The sequence below is a fragment of the Erythrolamprus reginae genome, chromosome 4 (genome assembly GCF_031021105.1).
Source record: "Erythrolamprus reginae isolate rEryReg1 chromosome 4, rEryReg1.hap1, whole genome shotgun sequence".
Lineage (NCBI taxonomy): Eukaryota > Metazoa > Chordata > Lepidosauria > Squamata > Dipsadidae > Erythrolamprus > Erythrolamprus reginae.
The window spans coordinates 34,716,804-34,744,202 of record NC_091953.1 but is presented as its reverse complement, the minus strand read 5'-3'; the positions used below and the strand labels follow the sequence as shown (position 1 = coordinate 34,744,202).

Sequence of the window (27,399 nt, the reverse complement as noted above, 5' to 3'; positions counted from 1 at the left end):
TAAATAAATAAATAAATAAATAAATAAATAAATAAATAAATAAATAAATAAATAAATTCTGGCGTGTTGTTTAGAGCAGTGTTTCCCAACCTTGGCAACTTGAAGATATTTGGACTTCAACTCCCAGAATTCCCCAGCCATGGGGACTTCTGGGAGTTGAAGTCCAGATATCTTCAAGTTGCCAAGGTTGGGAAACACTGGTTTAGAGTGTTTTTAAAGTTGCTTTCCGCAACTCCCTTTCCGTTTGAATCGTAACAATCCCGGGAGGCGAATCTCTGCTGCTCGGAATGCACGAACGCGCTCATTCACAAGTTAACAAAAAATCCAATTGTTTCTCATCCTGAAGGGAACGTGGCGGCCGACAAAATTCGAACTACACTTCCCAGAGCCCTTGGCGGCGCAGGGGCGGATAAGCGTCTGCGGAGAGGCGCTTCCCGCTCTCCCGGCTGAACTGCTCTTTGGGGGTGGGGGGGTTGGAAGCGACGCCGCGGAGTCGGGAGAACGATGGGAGGTAAGTCGAATTGGGCCCTACCGAGCCCCGGTTGTTTCTCTGGATATTCCAAGGAAAGAATTTGTGAATGGGATTGTTAGGGGGACGGCGTGGGAGAGCAATGGTTGCGTTCGTTGCAGGGGGATGTGGTTGCCTTAAAATGGGACCCTGAAAGAATTGCAACCTTGTATTGTATTAGCGACCGCTGTGGCTAGAGAGGAGGAAAATCGGGACCCCATATTGCCTATAGAATTGTCCACGTACCTCTATGGAAGCCGGATACATCTATTTATTTTATTTCTTTATTTTGTACCAATATATAATACATAAATCGTGCGGGTTTCTCTCTAATCATTTCAATCTGGCAATTAATTAATGTATGCTTTTCAACCCCTAAAAGATTCCCTTGAATAGAAGTCTTTCGATTTCCCATGCACTGGCTTGTGTTCAAAATGCCATTGTCTACACATATTTGCTGAGAACTTTCACTTCGTTGCCTTCAGAGATGATAAGCAGTGGGATTGCATTGTGGGAAAGCCCAAAAGAGAGCGTTAAATGGGTTGAGAAATGGGTGCCACGTTCTATACTCAGGCCAAGGAGAAAAAAAGGACTTTGAAAATACAAAAGAAATGGCCTTCAGAATTTGTGTTTCTTTTAAAATTCAGATAGGGTGGTAAATTCCCACAAAGAGCATGTTTAATGAAAAACAAAGGAACACACAAAAGAAGGGATAGACTTTGTGTTCTTCCCTTTAAAGGTCCCTGCCCTAAGTTGATGATGATGATGATGATGATAATAACAATAATAACAACAACTACTATTTATTATTATTATTATTATTATTATTATTATTATTATTATTATTATTATTAATTAGACTTGTATGCCGTTCCGAGTCTACAGAGAGGGGCAGCATACAAATCTAATAAATATTATTATTATGCCACCCTTCTCTGAAGGCTCTAATAAAAAGTCTAATAAATAATCATTGAAGAGTTGTCCCTTCAGGTCAAATGTCTTTCAACAACATGTGGACCTAACTAATAAAATTATTCTGTAAGTGAAATAGCTTGATTTTTTTTGAGACTTTCACATAACAAGAAAGAAAAAAAAGATCTGGTTCATTCATATTGATGTTTTGGGGGAAAATGTTTTAAATTGTTCCCATTACATACTTAAAATTACACATTTACTAATCGTATTTCCAGAGTGTTCATGTCTACATACACATTCTTAATGTGACAAGGAAGGAAGGAATATAAATATAAAAGTAAGTTTGATTTGATTGTGATGAAAGATTGAGGAAAGTTACAAAGAGAGACTAACAATGAAGATGACTGGGCATGAAAGAAAAGGAAGGAAACTAAACAAACAAAATTAAAGATAGCAAGGTTGCAAGAAAAGAAATGATGTGTCCTATATAAAACAACAGATTAATCTTCCGACTGAGTAAATGGAAAGTGGATATAAAGGAAAGTACTGTAAACCTCCTTGGAGCACAGTGAAAATAATGCTAAACGACAGAAGCATGTATTGATTCACACCAAATAAAGTATAAAAGAATGATGAAGAGACTATATGGATCAAAAAAATGCAGAGGACAACGATTGCTGCAGAAAGAAAAAAATTCATAGAATAAAATGATAGTTGCAGAAATTATTAAAAAATCTATAATGTATAGATAGGAAAAAATATATCAGCAAGGAATTTAGTTAAGATTTAAGAGGGAAAGAAAATGCAAATTGAGAGGGGGAAATTAGTTAAAAAGGCTCAAGTGAATGCAATTAAAAAAGATGAAATGGTTTGGGATTAAAAAATAAGAATGAGTATTATGTATATTTGCTGCCTGGAAGTTTTTATAAAGTAATAAAGGCAGCATACAAATCTAATAAAATAAATCAAGGAATACTGGAAAGGATATTGAAAAGAAAGTAAAAACTGATATTAGAATGTTGCATAATAGTAACACTACAATTGTTGATGGTGTAACTAAGAAGTGTTAAAATAGTATTCCTCTCTTATTTCTCTCTAACAAAAGGAAAATTTGATGGAATCAGTTTATTGAAAGTGCTTGGAAAAGTATTTGACAGAATTCTAATTGACAATAAGAAAATTTATTATATTTTGGTTGATTTAGAAAAAGTATATAATAAAGTGAAACAAATTTACTTTGTGGAATAGCTTCTTTAAATACAGAGTTGAAAATAAGTGGCTGAATGTAATAAAAGCAATATATGGTTCTTCCTTTATTACTGTGGAATTAAAACATGCATGATAATAAGTGGCATGCTTAACAAACAGAGTAAGACAGGGTGTAGAATAACTCTGGTTATTTAATGCATTTATGAATAATGCATATGGTTGTGCTCATATTAGAATTGCAATGGTTGGAGATCTGACTGGGCATGTATTTTTTTACATAGATAACATCATGTTGTTGACTAAAAACCCAAAGTATATGCAGTGATATGTGATGATGTGATAATGTGACACAACAAAGAGTATACATTTGAGAGCAACCGTGTTAAATAACAAGGAAGTTGTATTTGACAGGGAAAATTGAAGGAACAATTGCAAATTATATATACAATTCAAAGAGGCAGATTAAATAAATGCTTTTGTGTTTCTTGATAGACTGCTTTCTAAGAATGGGGAAATGGATAGAAAGATTTTAAATACAAATGGTGGTAGAAAATGTTTGTATTGTACATTGTCTGTTGTAAATACCGTAATAAATGAATGAATGAATGTCAAAAGAAGGTAAAATAGCAGCTTAAGAATATGCTATTCTTTTTTATATGGAACAAAGACTTGCTTAAGTTCAGTGAAGTGGACATGAAATGCTATGTATATATAATAAAATAAGAACAGAGGTTAGTTATTACTATGAAAGAAGTGTGTTGCTTGGTCATATTGAGAGAGTGACTCAGGACCAAATTTCAGATCAAATATAGGAAATAATAGTAAATGTGTCAGAAAGAAGAGGAAGGCTGAGAAAGTTGTGGTTGGATAGAGATGATAATACTGACAAAAATCGATAGGTGAGAAGGTCAAGGGAAAAAAAACAGTATATGAAGCACTGTTTATACTGTCTGGATGTGATGAAAGCAAGGATAATTTGCAAAGATAGAAAACTACAATGTTGGTATAAATACATTTAGGCACCATTTCTCTTTTCTTTTTACTTAGCTTGCGCCTTTAACTTATTTGGGTACTATTTCTTACTTTCTTTATCCACTCTGCATAATGCTACTTATGCAGGAAGGAAGGAGCACAATGAGTACCAAAAATGGACTTATTGGACGTTTGGATTTGGCCTCATCATGAGAATGTACCATATTTTTCTAAGTTCTTTCTTATGACACACTTCCCCCCAAAAAAGTGGGTGAAAATTTAGGTGTGTCTAATAGACCAGTGTTTCCCAACCTTTTTTGAGCCGCGGCACATTATTCATATTTTCAAAATCCTGGGGAACATTGAAGGGGGGGGGCTAAAGAAAGGTTTGGACAAAAAAAAATCTCTCTCTTGCTCCCTTTCGCTCTATTTCTCCCTATTTCTCTCTCTTCCTTCCCTTCTTTCTCTCTCTCCATCCCTCTTTCTTTCTTCCTCTCTTTTTTGCTCTTTATCTCTCCCTCCTTCCCTTCCTCTATGTCTTTCTCCCTTGCTCTCTCTCTCTGTCTCTCTTGCTATCTCTTTCTTGCTTTTTTTCTCTTTCTTGCTCTCTCTCTCTCTTTCACTGTCTCTTGCTATATGTCTCTTTCTTTCTTTCTCTCTCTGCCACTCTTGCTATCTCTCTTTCTTTCTTTCTCTCTCTCTTTCTCTGTCTCTCTTTCTTTCTCTCTCTCTCTGTCTCCCTTGCTATGTCTCTCTTTCTTTCTCTCTCTGCCTCTCTTGCTATCTTTCTTTCTCTCTTTCTCTGTCTCTCTTTCTTTCTTTCTTTCTCTCTCTCTCTGTCTCCCTTGCTATGTCTCTCTTTCTTTCTCTCTCTCTCTGCCTCTCTTGCTATGTCTCTCTTTGTCTCTTTCTCTGTCTTTCTTGCTATGTCTCTCTCTGTGTGTGTGTCTATCTCTCTTTCTGTCTCTTTCTCTCTGTCTCTCTTGCTATGTCTCTTTCTCTCTCTCTCTGCCTCTCTTGCTATGTCTCTCTTTCTCTCTCTCTGCCTCTCTTGCTTTGTCTCTCTTTCTTTCTTTCTCTCTCTCTCTCGGCTGACTGCGAGCGGGAGCCCTGACAACGGCAGCTGGACGTGCTGCTGGACGCCGTATATACCAGCCCCGCAGCGGCAGCATGTACGGCGTCCAGCAGCACGTCCAACCGCCACCGTCGGTGCCTCCACCCTGGAGCTCCCTCTTGCTGCCCCCATCTCCCCGCGACCGCCTGGGGCTGCTGCAGCCGGCACCCTCCCGCTTCCGCTCCCACCGCCAGTGCCCTCCCGTGGGGCCCCAAAGGACACTTGCCGCTGATGCCAGGGAACTCCAGCTGGGCAGGGCGCTGCCGGTGCCTCCGAGCTCCCACTCGCAGCTGTCCCCCGGCTCCTGCCCGATGCCGTGGTTTTTGGCGCTCTCCTGCTGGGCCCCAAAGAAGGAAGGCAGGAAAAAGGAGGCGCGAAGAATGAAGCTCTCCTTTTTCCCGCCTTCCTTCTTTGGGGCCCAGCAGGAGAGCGCCAGAAACCGCGGCAACGGGCAGGAGCCGGGGGACAGCTGCGAGTGGGAGCTCCAGGTCGGAGGCACCAGCCCCGGCAGCGCCCCGCCCAGCTGGAGCTTCCCTAGGAGCTTCACAGCACACCTGACCGTGTCTCGCGGCACACTAGTGTGCCGCGGCACACCGGTTGGGAAACACTGTTATAGACCAAATACAGGGGGGTTTTTTGCCTCCTGAACCCTCTGTATGTTGCGTTTTCACCCTCCCGGGGCCCCATAAGCATTCTGCAAAGTTCTGCGCGTCACCCCTGGCCACCAGAAGCCCTCTGTAGACCAAAATTGGTGTGGTTTTGGCCAAAATGGGCATGTTTTTGGTGAAAATGGGATGTGCTAAGCATTGCAGTGTGCTTCTGGGGGGCTGGGAGGATGAAAACGTGACGCATGAAGGGCTTGGAAATCCAAAAATGAGCCCATTTTTGGCAAACATGGGAGAGTGCTTCTGGGAGACTGGGAGAGCGAAAAGGTGACACACAGTGGCCAACAACTATTTTTTTCTTGTTTTCCTCCTGTAAATAAATGTAGGTGCATCTTATAATCCGGTGCGTCATATAGTCCCAAAAATAGTATTGCTAAATATCAGATGATGGTTTTAGCCCCTTCTTCTCTGAAACCTCAAACCATCACAATAAAAGGCATCATATGGAATGGATTCAGTTTATGGTAAATGATTTGGGTGGAATTTTTTGAACTTAAACTACAAGAGTTAAACACAGTCCAAACAGCTGAGGAATAGACTAAAAAGTACTAAGGTTATACATTTCAGATATGCATATCTGGATATCTCAAGGAGTTGCTTTTGTATCTGCATTTTTTTTTTTGCAAAGCATTTTGCTTTCTTTTTTCACTACAAATGCTGCCAGTTAAGATGTGAGTCAGTTCTGATTTATCAAGGTATTTTGTAGACTACTCTCGGCCAGCCCTCAAACATGAATAAACCAGCTTGAAGCCCTACGGGCTTTTCAGCTACATCTTTTGCCAATCTGGTGGAGAAGGAGTCACTCTCAAATGAAGTTTCCATTTCCATGGTTGTTGTTTAGCTAACACCTAGAGGCTTTCTGGATCATGTATTTTTGTCTTCTGTTTAATCGGGTCTGAGGAGATTGCTTAGAGACTGCCTAAATGAGTCCTTACAGTTTTCCCCAAGATATTTCAGAAATTCAATTCAATTCAATTTATTAGATTTGTATGCCGCCCCTCTCCGAAGACTCGGGGCAGCTCACAACAACGATAAAAACAATATTCTAGCGAAAACAATTCTAATATTAAAAGCACATAAAAACCCTACCATATTTAAAAAAACAAGCAACACATACATATCCAGACATAAATATTTAAAAAAAGCCTGGGGGAAAGGTATCTCAACTCCCCCATGCCTGGCGGTATAGATGGGTCTTGAGTAATTTACGAAAGACAAGGAGAGTGGGGGCAGTTCTGATCTCCGGGGGGAGTTGATTAAAGAGGGCTGGGGCCGCCACAGAGAAGGCTCTTCCCCTGGGGCCCGCCAAATGACATTGTTTAGTCGACGGGACCCGGAGAAGGCCAAGGTTTGTCATTGCCTTTCCTAAGGGCTGTGAGGAGTGACTGGCCAATTGCTTTGTGCTTAAGATGGGACTAGAACTCACAGTCTCCCCCCCCCTTTTATTTATTTATTCATTCATTCATTCATTCAATTTTTATGCCGCCCTTCTCCTTAGACTCAGGGCGGCTTACAACATGTTAGCAATAGCACTTTTTAACAGAGCTGGCATATTGCCCCCACAATCCTGGTCCTCATTTTACCCACCTCGGAAGGATGGAAGGCTGAGTCAACCTTTCTAACTTGATGCCTTTACCACTACACCAGACTGTCCCTCTTGATCCTGTATTACCATATTAGTACTGTATTTATTCAATTGGTAGTTGAACCATCCCCCCTTCCAGATAATGTTTTGAGATTTATGAGAAAAGCAGACATCACAACTATCGCTGCTTTCCTGTTGTCTTATAATTTAAACTCTAAGCAGGTCTTCTTCCTGTTTTCTGTTTTTATTTTCAATCTTTCTCCTCCTCTCATCTTATTTATTAAATATATGAATTTCAATTTCATTTATTTAATGGTGTTTTTTTTCCTGGTCTCCTCTCTTTTTTGATGACTCTATACAAGTCACTCAACTTAACCCATCTCACAGGGGTATTGTTAAGAAAATAGGAAGAGGAAAGGAGTATTAAAACATATTCACTGCCTTGAGTTACTTATAAAATAATAAAGGTGGAATAAAAATGTAATAGTACCAGGGTGGATAAAAATTGATGTTTTTAAAAAAGAAAATTAAAACAAATTTTTAAAATTTAAATTGGATTTATTTTTATTTTTATCAAATTTATTTTAATAAAATGCTTTTGGAGTAAAAATCTATCTAAAGATAATTTTCTATTTAAGATACATTAATAGTTTACCTTATTCAGCATGAAATGGAGCTTAGTTATGTAGCATGAGGCTGCCTATTCGGCAATATTGGGACTGTCAGAATCAATAGTGGGTCAGGAAGAGCTAGTGCAAGATAGCGATGACAGTTAAAATTATGATTTAAATCGAGTTGATTTACATTGAATAAATTTATATCAAGTTTTTACTTGTTGGTGCAGAACAAAAACGATGCGAGAGAGATGACAGTTGCTCTCTTAAAATTAAGATTTAAATCAAGTAGATTTAAATCAAGTCTTTTTACTTGTTAAATCGTGATATAAATCAAATCCACCGTAATAGGTACATAAATAAATTAATAAATATTACACGCCTTCCCCCAGTGTCTGTTGTATAAGGTTTTCAGAATTCTTTTTATGCAAAATTCTTGCTATGTCAATGGAGGGAGATATTAGCTCTGCTTTAGTAGAATACTATCCGCTATACCTTGTTGCCTCTTCTTTAGATCTCTCTTTTGATGTTTGAATAACTGTTTTTTTTTCAACTATTATCACTTCATGTTGTTGTGGTTCAGCCTGACTCAGAGCAAAGACCAGCTGCGTCTCTGCTGGATCCATGCCCTGGGGAGGCTGAGACCGGAGAGGGGAGTTCTTGGCAGTCAGACAAGGGAGATTCCAGTCAGGAAAGTGACGAGGAAGAAAGGCCTGGGAGCCCTGGGGAGGGGCTCTCTCAAGCCAGTAGCTTGGATTCTTTGGAGTCTCTGGAGTCATTGGATGACGAAGCACAAGCTATCATTAGTATGCGACAGAGACTCATAGATCAAAGGAGGAATCAATTGAAGAAATATTATCAGTGTTGAATGAGGAACACCAGGGGGTTGGGTGTGGTCCTCATTAGCAGGGAAGGGTTTATAAGGCAGGCAAACTCTTTCGGCAGCGTGGAGTGTTATCAAAGTGGAGTTGCTGTTATCTGCCTTTTCTCTCAGCGTTTTTGTTCCTGGCTCGTGGCCCAGCAGTCTTGAAGACCCGTGGGAGGTTGGTGTATGTTAGCAACAGCCTCGTTTGGCATTGAGGATCCTGTGTTTATGTATGGACAATTCCCTTCGTGTATCTATTTGGAGTTCCAGTGTTTTCCTGATCTGTAAGGACATTTTCTGTTGGCTTCTTTTCTCTTTACCATTATAAAACTGTGTTTGGATTCAACCGGTGTGTCTGGCTTATCTTTTTGGGTTGGTCATAGCTTCCGGAGTGACCCAGACAGAACACATGTAATGTAAAATATGAAAGTTACCGTGAAGATCATCTAAAGCAGGGTAAACTGGAAAAATCTGAATATATTTGCACTCACGCATTAAAGTTCAATTGTTGATAAAGACTTTTCTTTTCCCCCACCCTTTTTTTATTGACAGTAATTGAGATACCATGATGGATAACCGTTTTGCCACCGCTCTGGTAATTGCCTGTGTGCTCAGCCTTATCTCTACCATCTATTTGGCAGCCTCAATTGGCACAGATTTTTGGTTTGAGTATCGTAACCCATCACCTCCTGAAAATAATAGTGAAAGTAAAGCCACTTGGGATGAACTTTTTGGTGAAAATGCAGATGAAAACTCTTACACAGAGGTCCTTTTTCGGTGGAATGGCACCATTGGGCTGTGGCGGAGATGCATCACGATGTCTGAAAACTCCCATTGGTACAATTCACCAGGTAAGCTTGCACTAAAGAGGTTCTGCAATGCATCTTTATGCTACAGTATATGTTTTGTCCATTAAGATATTTCTTCTAAGTGTATCACTACTTTTTTTTTTTTAAAGGGTATGATATGGGGAACAGAATTTTTTTAACAATCTCATTTCCTGATCTACATTTCATCTCATATACAGTTTTTAAGGAAAAGAGTTTAATGCACTGCTCAAAAAATAAAGGGAACACTTAAACAACAGAAAATAACTCCAAGTAAATGAAACTTCTGTGAAAGTAAACTGTCCACTTAGGAAGCAACACCGATTGACAATCAATTTCACATGCTGTTGTGCACATTCAAGTTTGTACAGAACAAAATATTCAATGAGAATATAAAGCCCTTCATGGCACCAGACCAGATTATCTCAGGGACCTCCTTCTGCTGCACGAATCCCAGCGACCAGTTAGGTCCCACAGAGTGGATCTTCTCCGGGTCCCGTCAACTAAAGAATGTCGCTTGGCGGGACCCAGGGGAAGAGCCTTCTCTGTGGCAGCCCCGGCCCTCTGGAACCAACTCCCCCCAGAGATTAGAATTGCCCCCACCCTCCTTGCCTTTCGTAAGCTGCTTAAAACCCACCTCTGCCGTCAGGCATGGGGGAATTGAGACCCTCTTTCCCCCTAGGCCTTTACAATTCTATGCATGGTATGTATGTATGTATGTTTGGTTTTTTATGTTAATGGGTTTTTAATTGTTTCTAACATCAGACTACTATTGTACACTGTTTTTTGTTGCTGTTAGCCGCCCCGAGTCTCCGGAGAGGGGCGGCATACAAATCCAATAAATAAATAAATATTTCATTCATTCAGATCTAGGCTGTTATTTGAGTGTTCCCTTTATTTTTTTGAGCAGCATAGATACAACTGAAAACCTCTTTTTGTGTGTGTGCTGACATTAGAAGACAGGGGGAAAAAACCAAGAAAAAAACACGTATAGATTTAGGATGTACAAAATATTATAGTTAATCCTCAATTTATGACCATTCGTTTAATAATGACTCTAAATTACAATATGCCTCAATAAGGATGCTTTATAGCCTTTAAAGTATTTTCAGCCATTGCAGAACTTGGCACCATTACTCCGAGGTCATGTGATTGTGATCTGAGTGCTTGGCAACCTGTGCATTCTTACAACCCCACAATTATGTGATTGCCACTTGTAATCTTCTCTGCTGACTTCCCCAGAAAATCAGTGGGGAAGCTGGCAGGGAAGGTTGCAAGTTGCTGGCGCCTACCAGAAAGACTCGTGCGTTGCTGCTGTTGCGTGGAGCTGAACATCTCTAGCAGGCAGCCTTGTTAGAAGGATTCAGCCCCATGCAGAGCTAAATAATATTCTAATTCTAAATAACACTCTAATTATTTAGAAAACAGCGATCTATGCAAAGTGAACTGCATAAGCTACAACAGAAACCTGACTTGAAAATTTAAAAATAGGAGAATATAATAAAACAAATTATGTTTTGTTAAATGTGATTTAAACAAAAAGATTTGAAAGTTAAATTGGATTTTTTGAAAGCTTACATTAAACATGCTGTAACGTCTAAGCTGAAACCAAAGGATAAACACTAATGGTAAGAATGCAGCATATCACTTATTATCTTCAAATAAAAATTTCAAATTACAGAGACAAAAAATGGTGACCAAATTGCAAATAGCAAAAACAAAATTGCATAAAAACAGGTCAAATTATTCCAAAGGAATACCAGTTGATTTTGGGGAGATTAATTAGAGAGAAAAATTGATAGCTAATTTGGAGAAGAGAATATTTGGAGACAAAATTACAAAATGTAGAAATCAGCAAAACATAAACAAAATGAATGAGTCCAAAATTTACTCTTATTCACTGAGTTATTGATGAAAATGACCTAAAGCTACATATTTAGTTTATTTAAAAGGCAAAATAGAATCAGGTGTTTCAATCAGTGGGATAATAATCAAGTATGAATGTTAGACATCCTGCTTTATTTAAGGAATAGAATTCTGGATATTTGGTATCAAAGTCTGGATATTCACAATACAGGTATTCATTCATTTTCATTCATTTATTCAATTTTTTAATGCCGCCCTTCTCCTTAGACTCAGGGCGGCTTACAACATGTTAGCAATAGCACTTTTTAACAGAGCCAGCATATTGCCCCCACAATCCGGCTCCTCATTTTACCCACCTTGGAAGGATGGAAGGCTGAGTCAACCATCAGCCGCGTGATGAGATTTGAACCGCTGACCTACAGATGTAGCAGTCAGCTTTAGTGGCCTGCAGTACAGCACTCTACCAGCTGCGCCACCTCGGCTCCTTTTATATGGAAGTGTGTCACGGCTTGAACAAATAAGATTTCTGATGGCCTCCAAAAATAGATGCTGATGCTAAATAATAAAATAATCTTCCTCCTCCTATTTCCCCCCATAACAACCTTGTTAGGTGGGTTGGGCTGAGAGTGACTGGCCCAAAATCACCTACCTGGCTTTCTAAGCTGGTGCCTTAACCAATAGACCAAACTGGCTCTATCAAGAGAGATCCGATTAGATCTCAAGAACTAGTATTATGAAACTGTGAAGGAAAGAGCCATGAAGGGAAATTTTATGATGACAAGTGCTGGTAGAAGGACCTTGAATAAAATGTGGTCTTTCATAAATAACGTTAAAAGAAGCAAACATGACTTTGGATAAGGGAATGTTACTGCCTACTTTGATGCATGGAAGAGAAAGCAAAAGAAGTATAAAAATAAGTTACATTTATTGAGAATGAAATGCTTAGGTGTATAGGGAAAAATAAGTAGAATGAAGAATTCAACGGGTGTTTAATAAATATAGAGTGAATGCCAAATTGAGTGAAATATGAAAGACGTATTTTGAAATGGTTTGATTATATAATAGAATGAATGAGGGCTGAATCACAAAACTTTTATTAGAGGAGTGAATGGGTTAGAAGAAGGAAAGACTGGAGAAAATTGTGGTTGGATAGAGTTGAAGACAACTTCAAAAAGAGTAAGGCCAGTTGTTTAAAGAAGAAAAAACAATTTAAGAATGAACTGACTTTGTGAAAGCAAGATTGGTTTTCACAGTAGAAGTATTAGCAGAGATATAGTGGATAGTCTTCACGTAAGTTATTTTTAGCTGTATACTTTTTTCCTTGCCTTTTTGTGGCTTAATATATGTTACTCCTTTTCTGTACTTTGTGTGATAGAGATATTTACATTAGGGAAATAATATAAATAAGATAATGTTGCATTTATGATTTAAAAAAAATACAAATCAGCCTTTCAACAAGGCTTATTCCACCTTCCATAATAGAAATAATATTGACATTTGAGGAAAAGTTATATTTGCATAGCAAGCAGGAAAGAATATTATGTATAAGGATTGATATATGGTCATTCTGTGTTTTCTTCGATATCTAACTTATTTAAAAAATAACTTCCTCCTGAATATTCCTAAAATAGTGCAGCATCAGGATTTCAGATACAGTATAAGATAATCTCAGGACAATTAGGCAATTTTTTGACAATTGTGGAGCCTTATTTTGCAAATTCACTTTTTTATTTGTTAGCTTTATACCTTGCCTTTTATTATGATGATGAGGATGTATGTAGAACTTCTTCCTTCTATTTTTCCCCACAACAACCATTCAATGAAATAGGTTGATTTGTGAGAGAGGGAATGACTTAAAGATATCCAATGAGTTTCCATGGCACAAAGTCTCCTGGATTCCAATCCAGCTCTTTAACTACCACGCTTAAGAGGCTGTCATTGAATCATTATCTGATTATTTTATTTCTTATCAAAATGGATGATACTGACAGGAGGTAAACACACTTGTTTAATTAATCATAGAGTCTTGAAGTTATCTTACTGTGGTGTACTACCGTAAAATAATCAGCTTTCAGATTATACAATACAGCATAATTTTTATTGAGATAATTTTTCTTCATGTTTTTTGATAAGAGGGAATTCAGTTATTTTTGTTACATATGCATAGAAACATAGAAGACTGACGGCAGAAAAAGACCTCATGGTCCATCTCGTCCGCCCTTGTACTATTTCCTGTATTTTATCTTACAATGGATATATATATATTTATCCCAGGCATGTTTAAATTAAGTTACTGTGGATTTACCAACCACATCTGCTGGAAGTTTGTTCCAAGGATCTACTACTCTTTCAGTGAAATATTTTTAGTATAAAAATGCAAAATATTTTTAGTATAAAATTTGTCTTGGCTAAATCATTGTAAGAAACTTAATTCATTGGTGTGGCCAGGAAGTAATTGAGTCTTCATCTGTCTTCTTGTTCATAGTCTGGAAAAGAAAGACAAGCTCTTTTACTTTTTCGGTTAAAAATTAAACATTCTCTTTGCATCTGTAGAAGTAGCTACTGTTATTAAAAGCTGGATTATTACTCCATTAGTCTCCGAAGCCAAATGATTAAATGTCTCCTACCAGCTCACTAGTATAGCTTACTTTAAAACCAGATCAAGGTCACCTTTAATCCTGAAATTCATTAAAGTGTTGTTGCAGAAGATGATGATTGCAGAGTATCCATATCATAGTCAACTTCTTTTCTCAGTAGTTAAGGATTGATCCCGGAGGAAGAATGGAAAGTATTGCCAAGAAGACGGATCTTGTTTGTTTCCTTTCAATGCCCATAATTTAATTCTGTAATTACATTTTTCTTTTCAAGGTTTCAGTCAATTGCTTCCAAACCTCAACAACACCAGCAGTAAAACAGGTATTTTTCAGTACTTTGTTCAAATCAGTGGAAACAAACTTGAGGGCAGTCTACATAAATTCGTCTTTCTTTTTAGTCCTCTGGTGAGAAGCCCGTCAATGACCGTTCTGTTACTTCATGATTTCAGATAAGGCCAATTCTTGACACAGTGTTCAAAACATTTCATAGAGTTCCATCTGGCATCTTCTTAACAAATAATTACAATTGGTTCCTCCTTTTATTCTTCTCATTATTGCAAAATTATTTTGGAGATTCTGGGCACTGAAATATCTTTCAACACCAAATAAGCATCTTTCTAGTTTTAAACTTGCTCCACTTTCCTCCTACCTTCTTTCATAAACACATTTATTGCATTATTTGTAATAAGGCTGTCAACTTGAATTTGAAATCCCTTTCAGTTGTAGTGCAGCTACGTCTCAGTATTCAAATAGTATATGCAGTTCTGATGTGTAATTTATCTAAGAAAGGAAAATACGCCATTCTTCTCTTGACACACAAACTGGCTTGTGTGGATTTTATTCAATCTACCACTGCTAGATTATTGGTATACTTTTCTAATTTTTTTCTGTACCTTTTCAGATTACTCTAAAATTCATTCTTTATTGTTGGGTTGTATATCCTCTTCTGAATAAGACTCATGTCACTCAAATTAATGTTGTAATTCTATGGAGAATTTGTGGCCTATAAACGGAACAGTTTTTAAAGTTTCCTTTTGGCTTATGTTAATTGGTTCTTATTGTAAACACAATTTTGCCTATTCTCCAAACATTAACACTTTTTAACTTCTTTTTGGTGGGGGGAGTTCCACACACATGATGTGATTAAAACTCTTTTATCAGTTAAGGGTAGGATATTTTCCATGATACAAGTGGACAGAATCAAAATCTTGAATTTTGGGAATAGATCGTCCAAAATAAATAGATTGATCTATTTAATTAAGTTCATGTTGTTAATTTAGTATTATTCATACTGTGAACCATTACAAAGCTGTAAAAGAAATTTACACTTTCTTTGAAGTTCAGTTTCAGGTGTCTGATAAAGTTAAGAAGCCAATAAAAAATTGGGTTAGACAGACAGTGGTAGAAGCGAAAAAGTTAGTCATATTACCTTTAACTAATACAGTATCCTCAAAGGAAAAGAAATTCTTATGATACTATTTTGTTTAGACCAGGGGTCCCCAAACTTTTTACACAGGGGGCCAGTTCACTGTCCCTCAGACTGTTGGAGGGCCGGACTATAAAAAAAAACTATGAACAAATCCCTATGCACACTACACATACCTTATTTAAAGTAAAAAACAAAATGGGAACAAATACAATATTTAAAATAAGAAGTAATAAGTAGTTAAGTAATTAATAATTAAGTAATTAAGTAATTTATACTTCTTTATTAACAAGTAAATTTAAACTTAAATCAACAAACTCCCTCCATTTCTCCTTCCTTCCTTCCCTCCCTCCTTCCTCTCCACTTCTCTCTTCCCTCTTCCTTTTCTCTCATTTGTTTCATTTTCCTCTCCCTCGTTCCTTCCCTCCATCATTTTCTCATTTTTCTCTTTTTCTCTCTCTCTCTCTTTCCATCTCTCCCTCTTCCTTTCTCTCTCCCTCTCTATCTCTTTCTCTCTCTTCTCTCTTTTTATCTCTCACTCTCTTTCTAACTCTCCCTCTTTGTATCTCACACTTTCTCTTCCCCCCCTCTCTATTTCTCCCTTTTTCTCTCTCCCTTTCTATCTCTCCTCTTCATTTCTCTCTTCCTCTCTATTTCTCCCTCTTATTATATCAATCGGTAAAATCTCGTGTGCTGCCGCGGGCCGGTTAAAAGACCTCAGCGGGCTGCATCCGGCCCGCGGGCCGTAGTTTGGGGACTGCTGGTTTAGACAATCAAGTCTTGAATACTTTGTCAAAATGATTTTCTTTCATATTCATAGCTTGTGACAAATATTCTAGAGTAGAATCTTGTATATTATTGTTGCCATAATACAGTGATGGCGAACCTATGACACGCGTGTCAGCACTGACACGCGTAGCCATTTTTAGTGACACGCGGCCGCCGGAGAAACTTTCAAAGAGAATGCGCCAAACGCACGCGACGCGAGCCAAAAAAAAAAAAGCCTCCTCACTCTCACCCCTCCCTCCTGTTTCACCTTCATTGCTGCTTGGAGAAGCCCGCGCCTCCTTCGCCTCCCCCCCACCCAGCCCGGGAAGGAAAAAGCCGGCAGAGCGCAAGCGCAGGTTCTTAAAGGAGCCGCGTTGTTGATTTCCGAGCACCAAAAAAAAAAAAAAGGACGTGCAAAGAGCGAGAATAGGAGCCTGGCCCGGCTGGAGCTTCCCTGGCAGTGATGGCACGTGAGCTTTTGGGGCCCGGTGGGAGGGCGCCGGCCATTGTGTGCCCGCAGAGCCATTAGGAACCCCCTCCCCCGGCAGAAATTTTTGAAGTGGCGCAAAGCCACACAGTCCTGAATCGCTCCCTTCTCCGGCCAGCAAAGTCGGCTGCCCAGGAAAGCGCCGCATTTGAAAAGCGCGCGTTTAAAAATCGCGCCACTTTCCCTGGCAGCCGGCTTGCTGGCCAGAGAAGCGAGTGATCCGGGACTGCCTGGCTTTGCGCCGTGATGACAACAACGGCGCCATGGTGGCCTTCAAGCGTCGCCCTTCGTGGCGCCCAACCACCCGTTCCTCAGGTAGATGTCTGGCGCGCTACCGGGAGGCGGCGCGTGGCCAGGCGTTGAGCTCCATGGACACCTGGGAGGGCAAAGGGGTGAATGTGGCTGCTGCCTCTTAGGCGGAGGCGAAGGCGATGGCGGAGTCTGCGCTGGGGCCATGCAGGGACGCTGATCCAGGGGGCCACGGACCGGCAAGCCGCCCTCCACTCTCTCTCCACTCTCCCTCTCTCTGTTGCTGCCGTGGTGCACGAGAGAGAAAGAGAGAGAGGAAAAGGAGGAGAGAATAAGAGAGAAAGAGAGAGAGAAGGCAAGAGAGAGAGAGAGAAAGCAAGGGAGAGAGAGAGAGAAAGAGTGTGTGTGTGAGAGGAAGAGAGAGAGAAAGAGAAAGAAAGCAAGAGAGAAAAGGAGAAAGAGAGAAGGAAAGTAAGAGAGAAAAAGAGAGAAAGCAAGAGAGAGAGAGAAAGCAAGAAAGAGAGGAACAGAGAGAGAAAGCAAGAAAGAGAGAGAGAAAGAGAAGGAAAGTAAGAGAGAGAAAGCAAGAAAGAGAGAAAGCAAGGGAGAGAAAGAAAGCAAGAAATAGAGAAAGGGAGGAAGAGAGAGAGAGAGAAAGAGAAAGAAAGCAAGAGAGAAAGAGAGAAGGAAAGCAAGAGAGAGAGAAAGAGAGATAAAGAAAGCAAGGAAGAGAGAAAGAAAGAGAGAAAGAAAGAAAGAGAGAGAGAGAAGGAAAGCAAGAGAGAGAGAGAGTGAGAAAGAGAGAATAAAAGAGATAGCAAGAGAGACAGAGAAAGAGAGAGAGAGAAAGCAAGAAAGAGAGAAAGAGGAAAGGAGGGAGAAAGAGCAAAAAAGAGAGGAAGAAAGAAAGAGGGATGGAGAGAGAAGGGGAAAGAAAGAGGGAGAGAGAGAGAAATAGGGCGAAAGGGAGGAAAAGAGGGGGGTTTTGTCCAAACTTTTTTTCTCAAGGTGACACACCACCCGAGTTATGCTTGGTTTTTTGGCGAATTTTGACACACCAAGCTCAAAAGGTTGCCCATCACTGCCATAATAGATTCTCTCTTTTAATCCTTCATGTTAGAATAAATATACCTATAAGAAATGTATTTTGGGGGATAGTGCAAGTATATTTGTCTGATTCTTGTTTAATTTCTTCTGCTTTTCCTATCCTGAGACTTTTTCCTTGCCCATATCTACTTTGCCTGACAGGTGTTCTTTCACTGATTTATTTTCTCTTTTGCAACTTTTAAAACAAGAAAGCTGACGACTGTTATGAAGTTAAGAAAATCGCTTGTGATGCATTGGAGCTAATTTCATTTTCTCAAAAGTATTTTAGGAAAATTCTAAATTATTTTAAAAATCATGTGTTTAAATTTTGATTTTCTTTTCTAAATCCAGTTTCTGAATAGATAAGCATAAAAATGAATTTTAAGGGTTAACAAAATCTTGGAATGCCAAATGAAAATCCAGGAGTTTACAAGAAAAAATCATTAAAGTAGGAACAAAGGATATTATCTATTTATTAATATAAATGTATAAAAAGCAGATGATCAAACAAAAATCACAGCCTAATAAATATATATATATATTTCATTCTAAAAGGTGAGATGGTCACAAAGTGTGTCAGTTTTTCTCTTTCGGATCAATTCATGGAAAAATACAATGATCCTGGGAATCATAATACTGGCATTGATCTGAGCCGAACCTGTGAGTATTTTTGGTCCTCTTTATTGGAAACAAATAGCTTAAATGTTTTTCACTCACAAAGGTAAATGGCAATGAATTCCACCCATGAATATATGTAGAATTGCATAGTCTGATACTTTCTAAAATGGGCAAAATGCAGGAAATTGACTAAATCTCATAAACTTTTAGCAATCTCGCTTACAATTTTAGGCACATGAGAATGATAAATTAAAGATAGAGAATGTCTAAAATATCATAAGACTTTAATATATTTTTCTACAAAATCTAGGCTTATTTTTACATTTCAGAATACAGTGATACCTTGTCTTACAAACTTAATTGGTTCTGGGACGAGGTTCTTAAGGTGAAAAGTTTGTAAGACGAAACAATGTTTCCCATAGGAATCAATGGAAAAGCGATTAATGCGTGCAAGCCCAAAATTCACCCTTTTTGCCAGCCGAAACACCCATTTTTGTGCTGCTGGGATTCCCCTGAGGCTCCCCTCCATGGGAAACCCCACCTCCAGACTTCTGTGTTTTTGCAATGCTGCAAGGGAAACTAGTACTTCGCTGGCAATGGAAGTCCGGAGGTGGGATTTCCCAGCGAGGGGAGCATCAGTGAAATCGCAGCATCTCAAAAATACCGAAGTCCTCGAAACCCCACCTCCGGACCACTGTGTTTTTGCGATGCTGCGATTTCACTGAGGCTCCCCTCGCTGGGAAACCCCATCTCGGGACTTCCATTGCCAGCGAAGTGCCCGTTTTTGCACTGCTGGGATTCCCCTGCAGCATCACAAAAACACGGAAGTCCAGAGGTGGGGTTTTCCATGGAGGGGAGTCTCAGGGGAATCCCAGCAGCGCAAAAATGGGTGCTTCGCTGGCAACGGAAGTCCAGAGGCGGGGCATCCCAGCGGCAGCGGTGGGTTTGTAAGGTGAAAATAGTTTGTAAGAAGAGGCAAACAAATCTTAAACCCCGGGTTTGTATCTCGAAAAGTTTGTATGACGAGGCGTTTGTAAGACGAGGTATCACTGTATATATATTCTGAAACGTAAAAAATAAGCCTAGATTTTGTAGAAAAATATATTAAAGTCTTATGATATTACAGAATATATATATTCTGAAACACCCCGAAGTTTTGGGGTGAGGTATCAACAATATGCTGATGATACCCAGTTGTATATCACCACCCACATCAGTTAAGTGAAGCAATAGATGTGATGTGCCATGTCTGGAATCTGTGAGGGTCTGGATGGGTGTCAACAGGCTTAGACTCAACCTGGACAAGACTGAGTGGCTGTGGGTACTATCTCCTAAAATCTGTATCGACTGTCTATCCTTGGCTCGGGTGGGGGTAATTATCCCCTTAGAACAGGCAATTTGGGTGTCATCATAGACCCATAGCTAAGATTGGAGCAACATCTTACATCTGAGGCTAAGGGGACCTTTGCACAGGTTCGTCTGGTGTACCAATTGTGATCCTACTTGGATCAGGACACTTTCAGCACAGTCTCTCGTGCCCTTATCACCTTATGGTTGGATTATTGCAACGCACTCTACATGGGGCTACCCCGGAAGAGTGTTTGGAGAGTACAATTGGCCCAGAATGCAGCTGCGCAAGTGATTGTGGGTACACCTAGATACACTCACATTACACCAATTCTCTGCTAGCTGCACTGGCTCCCTATTGGTCTCTGGGCTCAGTTCAAGGTATTGGTTATTACCTTTAAAGCCCTACATAGATCAGGGCCAGGTTATCTCCGAGACTGCTTTCATAGTTCATAGTTCCCAGCGACTGGTAAGATCCCACAGAGCTGGTCTCCTCCAGGTCCTGTCAGTATCGGCTGGCAGGCCCGCGAGGAATGGCCTTTTCTGTGGCTGCCGCAGCTCTCTGGAACCAACAACCCCCTGAGATACGGACTTCCCCCACTCTATTGACCTTCAGGAAAGCATTGAAGGCCTGGCTTTTCCGACAGAGGGGCCGTTGTTCTTGAAATTTTATGAGGTCCAGCCTTAAATTATATATAGAGAGACAGTATTATATATATATTATATTATATATATATTATATATATATAATATGTAGAGTTATATAATATATATATATAGATATAGATATTATATATACATATATGTATCACATATTTTTTGCTGAAAATTTAAAATTAAGGAAGACTAGGATGGCACCATTTCGGCCTTGTTCTGGCCTCATCAGCTAGCCATACCCTTACTGGGATTTGATCCGGCAGCTTCTGCCTTGTAAGGCAGAGAATTAACAGTTGAGCCACCAGACCTGATTCCTTCAGCTCTGTACCAGGGAGGGGCTATATGTTTTTAATGTCGGATCACCCTGGTATATTGAAGGAACGTCACAGCTCCTTTTTGCCTCTAGGAGGTTTAAACTGGTTTTTCTTAATCTTTTATGATGTTTTAAATGTATTTTATAAGCCACCCAGAGTCCTTCAGGAGTTGGGTGGTATAGATGCAATAAATAAATAAATAAATAAATAAATAAATACATGTATTTGAATTCTTTTTAATGGTATGTGAAGAGGTTGTAGGTCTTATGTTATATATAGTAGTTTTGTAGTTAGTGGTTAAGAATTTCAAAAATAATGTAATTTTATTTAGTATTTTAGTACATATATGGCTAGCATTTTGAAACTTTTTGTCAAGAAAATGACATTTTGTGCTAGCAGTTCTGATAAGGGCAAGTAGAAAGCGTACATTTTAACGATATGAATGGCAAACGAATAGGATCCTTAAGGGAATGAAAGGTCTTGATGAAACTAAAATGAACAGAATACTTATCGGATACGTCAAGATAGCTTCCTGCTGTAGCTTCCTTGTCCTTTGTGAAGGAGTTGGGTGAAAGAGTATTGCTGCTCCAAATAACTCTGTGAGTGCTTCAGGATTCAAAACTTAGGGTAAATCTGAATAGGAGAGAAGGATAGCTTGGAATGCCAAAAAAGTATTTTGGTATCGCTGTATTGTATCCAAAAGTGGCATGACCTAATGATGCTCATTTGTCCATTCCTTTCAGATCTCTGGCGCTTTCAGTTTCTCCTGCCTTTTGTCAGTTTAGGACTCATGTGCTTTGGAGCACTTATTGGAGTCTGTGCTTGCGCTTGCCACAGTCTCTACCCTGCCATTGCCACTGGAGTTCTCCACTTCCTAGCTGGTGAGTTTGCTTGAAACATGGATGCCTTAATACAGCGTTTCCCAACCGGTGTGCCGCGGCGAGAGGCGGCGGAGGAGAGTGGGCGGATCGGGCGGGCACCTGACAGACACTGTCAGGTGTGCCGCGGCGAGAGGTGGCGGAGGAGAGTGGGCGGATCGGGCGGGCAATCGGGCAGGGCGGAGAAGCCAGGGGCGCGTTTGGCCGGAGGCACCGTGGGGAGGCAGGGGCAGCCGCGGCTCCCTTTACTCCTACTGCCGCACCACCCTGCCCCTGCTCCCCACGGTGCCTCCGGCCAAACGCGCCCCTGGCTTCTCCGTCCTGCCCCATTGCCTGCCCGATCCGCCCACTCTTTTCCGCCACCGCCTCCTGCCTTGGGGCGAGGAATCCGAGAGTCCGGGACTGTGTGGCTTTGCGCCATGAAGAGAAAACGGCCGACTTCCCTGCTGCGGTTTTCTCTTCATGGCGCAAAGCCAGGGCCGCCGATAGACGGGTACTACAGGGAGCGCGCTACCGGGCCCCGGGCAAATTGGGGCCCGCAGTCAGCGGCTCCTTGCACTGAGCTCCCGCTCGCAGCTGTCCCCTGGCTCCTGCTCGATGCCATGGTTTTCGGCGCTGTCCTGCTGGGCCCCAAAGACGGAAGGCAGGAAGGAGGAGAGCTCCATTCTTCTCGCCTTTTTCCCACCTTCCTTCTTTGGGGCACAGCAGGACAGCGCCGAAAACCGCGGCATCGAGCAGAAGCCGGGGGACAGCTGCGAGCGGGAGCCCCAGGAGGGAAGTACCGGCAGCGCCCCGCCCAGCTGAAGCTTCACTGGCGTCGGCGGCAAATGTCCTTTGTGGCCCGGTGGGAGGGGGGGCTGCAGCGGCCGCAGGCAGTCGCAGGGAGATGGCTGCGGCGAGAGGGAGCTCCAGGCGGCGGCGAGAGGGAGCGCTCTCTCTCTCTCTCAGCTGACTGCAAGCGGGAGCCCTGACGTGGCGGTCAATTGAGAGAGAGAGAGAAAGAAAGAAAGAGAGACATATAAGAGAGGCAGAGAGAGAGAGAAAGAGAGACATAGCAAGAGAGGCAGAGAGAGAGAAAAAGAGAGACATAGCAAGAGAGGCAGAGAGAGAGAAAAAGAAAGAGAGACATAGCAAGAGAAAAAGAGAGACTTAGCAAGAGAGGCAGAGAGAGAAAGAGAAAGAAAGAGAGACATATAAGAGAGGCAGAGAGAGAGAGAAAGAGAGACATAGCAGGAGAGGCAGAGAGACAGCAAGAGAGGCAGAGAAAGAGAGAGAGAAAGAGAGACATAGCAAGAGAGGCAGAGAGAGAGAAAAAGAGAGACATAGCAAGAGAAAAAGAGAGACTTAGCAAGAGAGGCAGAGAGAGAGAAAGAGAAGGAAAGAGAGATAGCAAGAGAGGCAAAGAGAAAGAAAGAGACATATAGCAAGACAGTGAAAGAGAGAGAGAAAAAAGCAAGAAAGAGATAGCAAGAGAGACAGAGAGAGAGAGCAAGGGAGAGAGAAAGACAGAGGAAGGGAAGGAAGGAGAGAGAAAGAGAGCAAAAAAGAGAGGAAGAAAGAAAGACTGATGGAGAGAGAGAAAGAAGGGAAGGAAGGAAAAGAGAGAAAGAGGGAGAAATAGAGCGAAAGGGAGGAAGAGAGAGGATTTTTTTTGTCCAAACTTTTCTTTAGCCCGCCCCCCCCCCCTTTCAATGTTCTCCAGGATTTTGAAAATATGAATAATGTGCCGCGGCTCAAAAAAGGTTGGGAAACACTGCCTTAATATATATATATATTTGTGGGAATTTGTAGTGGGTGGGACATTTTATTCTATTTTTTATTCTATTTTTAAATTTTATGTATGGTGGGACTGGTCTCTGGGTGTCACATGACTTTCGTTGCCAATGATAACTCGTCGTTTTGACAATGACAATAAATTATTATTATTATTATTATTATTATTATTGATTTATTTATTTATTTTTTGATTTGATTTGATTTGATTTGATTTGATTTGATTTGATTTGTATGCCACCCCTCTCCGTAGAGTCGGGGCGGCTAACAACAATAATAAGACAATATGAACAAATCTAATATTTAAGTTTAAGTTAAATTAAAAAACCCTAATTTCAGAAACCAATCATACATACAGACATACCAGGCATAAATTTTATAAGCCTAGGGGGAAGGGAATATCTCAATTCCCCCATGCCTGACGACAGAGGTGGGTTTTAAGCAGCTTACGAAAGGCAAGGTGGGTGGGGGCAACTCTGATCTCTGGGGGGAGTTGGTTCCAGAGGGTGGGGGCCGTCACAGAGAAGGCTCTTCTCCTGGGCCCCGCCAGACGGCATTGTTTAGTCGACGGGACCCGGAGAAGACCCACTCTGTGGGACCTAACTGTTCGCTGGGATTCGTGCGGCAGAAGGCGGTCCCGGAGATATTCTGGTCCGATGCCATGAAGGGCTTTATAGGTCATAAACAACACTTTGAATTGTGACCAGAAACCGATTGGCAACCTAATAATACAAGGCAAGTGTTTCTTGCTCTGATCTAATTGTTGTCTGATGATTTTTCACCAGGTTTGTGCACACTGGGTTCAGTTGGCTGCTATGTAGCTGGAATTGAGCTGCTCCATAAGAAACTACCTCCTCCTCCTGTGCAAGGCCAATTTGGCTGGTCTTTCTGCCTGGCTTGTGTCTCAGCACCTCTGCAGTTCATGGCCGCTGCCCTTTTCATCTGGGCCGCACGCACAAACAGGAAAGAATTCACACTTTTGAAAGCATACAGAGTAGCATAATAAGACCCTCATTTTTTCCTCCGTCTCTTATTTTCATAACTTTTTTTAAAAACTTCCTTGCTGTTTTTATTATTTAACTGTTGCAGAGTATGCATGCTTCTAATTACATTTAATGAAATGGCTTGGAATTAAAGAGATTGGGAGGGCAGATTAGGAGGAATTGCTTTTTCTTGCCAGAGATCTATATGATTTCAACACATTTTAAAAATACACCTGATATAAATTGTATTTTCACATCTAAATTTATTTGCAAAGCAAACTAATTGGATCTTTAAGGGAATGAAAGATCTTGATGAAACTAAAATGGAAAGAATGTGTTATCGGTTAAGCCAAGACCACATTTTTCACAATGGTAAATGCACAGCAACCTTAAAGGTTGTGAGACAATTTTGTTTCTATCTCCAGACCTATTACTATGTCTTTTTCCATCTATTTGGTCCAGATTGTTATGAAATGGTTGACAACTGTAGAATGTTTAAGTATTGTGAAATGATTATCACAATTATGTGTGCACTTCTCTCTCTCTCTCTCTCTGTAATAGAAGCATCCATAACAAGTTTTACTTTCTAATTTGACAAATATGTCTGTATATAAATCTGACTTTTTAAATATTTTATTTATGCAAAACTACATTTTGTAGAATTATTATTCATGTCATCCAAATGAACAATTTTGTTTTAAGAAAATAAACCTGAGCTAAGACTCATTAATTTTTCTGGAGTGGTATGTGATTGATGATAAAAGAAAATATAGGTCCAAAGACGGGCTACAAGAATGGTGGAAGGTCTTAATCATAAAACGTATCAGGAAAGACTTAATGAACTCAGTCTGTATAGTCTGGAGGACAGAAGGAAAAGGGGGGACCTGATCAAAACATTTAAATATGTTAAAGGGTTAAATAAGGTCCAGGAGGAAAGTGTTTTTAATAGGAAAGTGAACTCAAGAACAAGGGGACACAATCTTGAAGGTATATTGAAGGTATATTCCAGTTAAGTGTGTGTTACATTTAAACATTTTATTAGACAATTAAAACCACTTTGGTGGAAACTAATCCAATAGCTAGTTCAGCACAAGGGCAAATAACAAATCTCATAGTTGAATATCTCTTTTTGTATGTGTTTCTGACACTTCAAATATCATTTTACCTATCTCAAAATGGGTGAGCAGTGTGGTCGGGCAGTAGGAAAAGCAAGTAGGATGCTTGGCTGCATAGCTAGAGGTATAACAAGCAGGAAGAGGGAGATTGTGATCCCCTTATATAGAGCGCTGGTGAGACCACATTTGGAATACTGTGTTCAGTTCTGGAGACCTCACCTACAAAAAGATATTGACAAAATTGAATGGGTCCAAAAACGGGCTACAAGAATGGTGGAAGGTCTTAAGCATAAAATGTATCAGGAAAGACTTAATGAACTCAATCTTTATAGTCTGGAGGACAGAAGGAAAAGGGGAGACATGATCGAAACATTTAAATATGTTAAAGGGTTAAATAAGGTCCAGGAGGAAAGTGTTTTTAATAGGAAAGTGAACACAAGAACAAGGAGACACAATCTGAAGTTAGTTGGGGGAAAGATCAAAAGCAACATGAGAAAATATTATTTTACTGAAAGAGTAGTAGATCCTTGGAACAAACTTCCAGCAGACGTGGTAGATAAATCCACAGTAACTGAATTTAAACATGCCTGGGATAAACATATATCCATCCTAAGATAAAATACAGAAAAAAGTATAAGGGCAGACTAGATGGACCAGGAGGTCTTTTTCTGCCGTCAGACTTCTATGTTTCTATGTTCTATATGTCATATAACAGTTCATTTCAATGCACTTATTAAAATATTGACATCCATCCTTTTCCTTTTCAAATCAAATGATAATCATAAGAGAAAATGAATGCGTTAATTTTGCTACAAGTGATAAAGCCAAGATTACAAAAAGATACAAGTTGAGTAAGAAAATTTATACAATGCTTCCAAGTTTGTCAATACTTGTACTAGAATCCTTACAAATAAATAGCTACATTTAGGATGTATCTTGCAAACGCTGTGTTCAGCTTTGCAGTTTGAAATTAAAATATCTTTTTCTTATTTTATACAGAAGACCTAAAGCATATGTGTGTGTGCAATAAAAAACAATTTTAAGGTACAGTGTGGGAGAAAGGAAAGGCGAAATTATTCCTTCTCACTGAAGAATTCAAAAATGTTAAGTCATATGTTTCAAATACATTTTCACACATTTTTAATAAAGTAGTTAGTTTTGCATGCATTTTGAAAGCAAAGATAATGCTATTGGAAGTTTTCACTCTGAGAAAATTTGATATAGTAGTGAATGTCTGGTTCTCATAATTAATGAACGGCAACTCCATTTAGCTGTTTAGAGAAAAAACAAGATTACAGTGGTACCTCGACATACAAGTTTAATTTGTTCCAGACCCGAGCTCGTAAGTCGATCAATTCGCATCTCGAACAAATGCCTTTAGCCTTTTTTTTCGCGCCGAGATAACTGGAAGCAAGGAGATTCTTGCACCACCTAGTGGAAGCTCGGCTCGTATCCTGAATTTGAGCTCGGGTGTCGAACAGAAATTTCGCTCGCGTTGCAGCTCGTAACTTGGAATACTCGCATGTGGAGCAGCTCGTATCTAGAGGTACTACTGTATTGAGAAATGAGTTTGAATTGAATTTATGATAAATAGCATATCAGCCTCTAATTTTTATTGGTTGAAACATACTGTTTGTGTTTAATTGTCAGAGGTTTATCCTACTTTAATTAGCAAAATAGATGAGATTAATAATTTGCATACTTTAAACTCCTCTAGCCTGAGGCACAAAACATAAATGTTCTAAACATGTGATCGCGTGTTGAGCAAATATTGCTTTGGTGTGTTCTAGAACAGGTTTCGATTCATTTGAATATACAGTAGTGAATTTAGGCAGAACAGGAATGGGCAGTTTGTATTTAAAAAGAAGGTAGCTTGGAACACTGTAAGATATTGGAAATCCTTTGATATTGAATTTTTTCTATGCAAATTTTTCTGTGCAAATTGAGAAATATATATATGTAAA

At 40.0% G+C, this 27,399-nt stretch overlaps 1 protein-coding gene across 2 annotated transcripts; it reads left to right on the top strand.

Moving 5' to 3' along the window:
* The first annotated feature begins 199 nt into the window (after nt 1-199).
* Nucleotides 200-25,046, top strand: CLDND1 (claudin domain containing 1). Of its 2 annotated transcripts, XM_070750027.1 has the most exons (6): nt 200-511; nt 9,000-9,298; nt 14,009-14,056; nt 18,306-18,410; nt 21,430-21,567; nt 24,123-25,046. In XM_070750027.1, exons 2-6 carry the CDS (start codon nt 9,013-9,015, stop codon nt 24,338-24,340), a joined length of 795 nt encoding a protein of 264 aa, XP_070606128.1. In that variant the 5' UTR covers nt 200-511; nt 9,000-9,012; the 3' UTR covers nt 24,341-25,046. The 2 variants fall into 2 exon arrangements, with proteins under 2 accessions (XP_070606128.1, XP_070606129.1); XM_070750028.1 differs by lacking the exon at nt 14,009-14,056 and having other exon boundaries at nt 242-511.
* Nucleotides 25,047-27,399: the final 2,353 nt, after the last annotated feature.

What these genes read in the sequence shown, in the direction of transcription:
- CLDND1 (XM_070750027.1), top strand. Translation starts at nt 9,013, where the DNA reads ATGATGGATAACCGTTTTGCCACCGCTCTGGTAATTGCCTGTGTGCTC. An exon ending in CCATTGGTACAATTCACCAG is followed by an intron (nt 9,299 to 14,008) that starts GTAAGCTTGCAC and finishes TTTCTTTTCAAG; the next exon opens with GTTTCAGTCAATTGCTTCCA. An exon ending in CAACACCAGCAGTAAAACAG is followed by an intron (nt 14,057 to 18,305) that starts GTATTTTTCAGT and finishes TCATTCTAAAAG; the next exon opens with GTGAGATGGTCACAAAGTGT.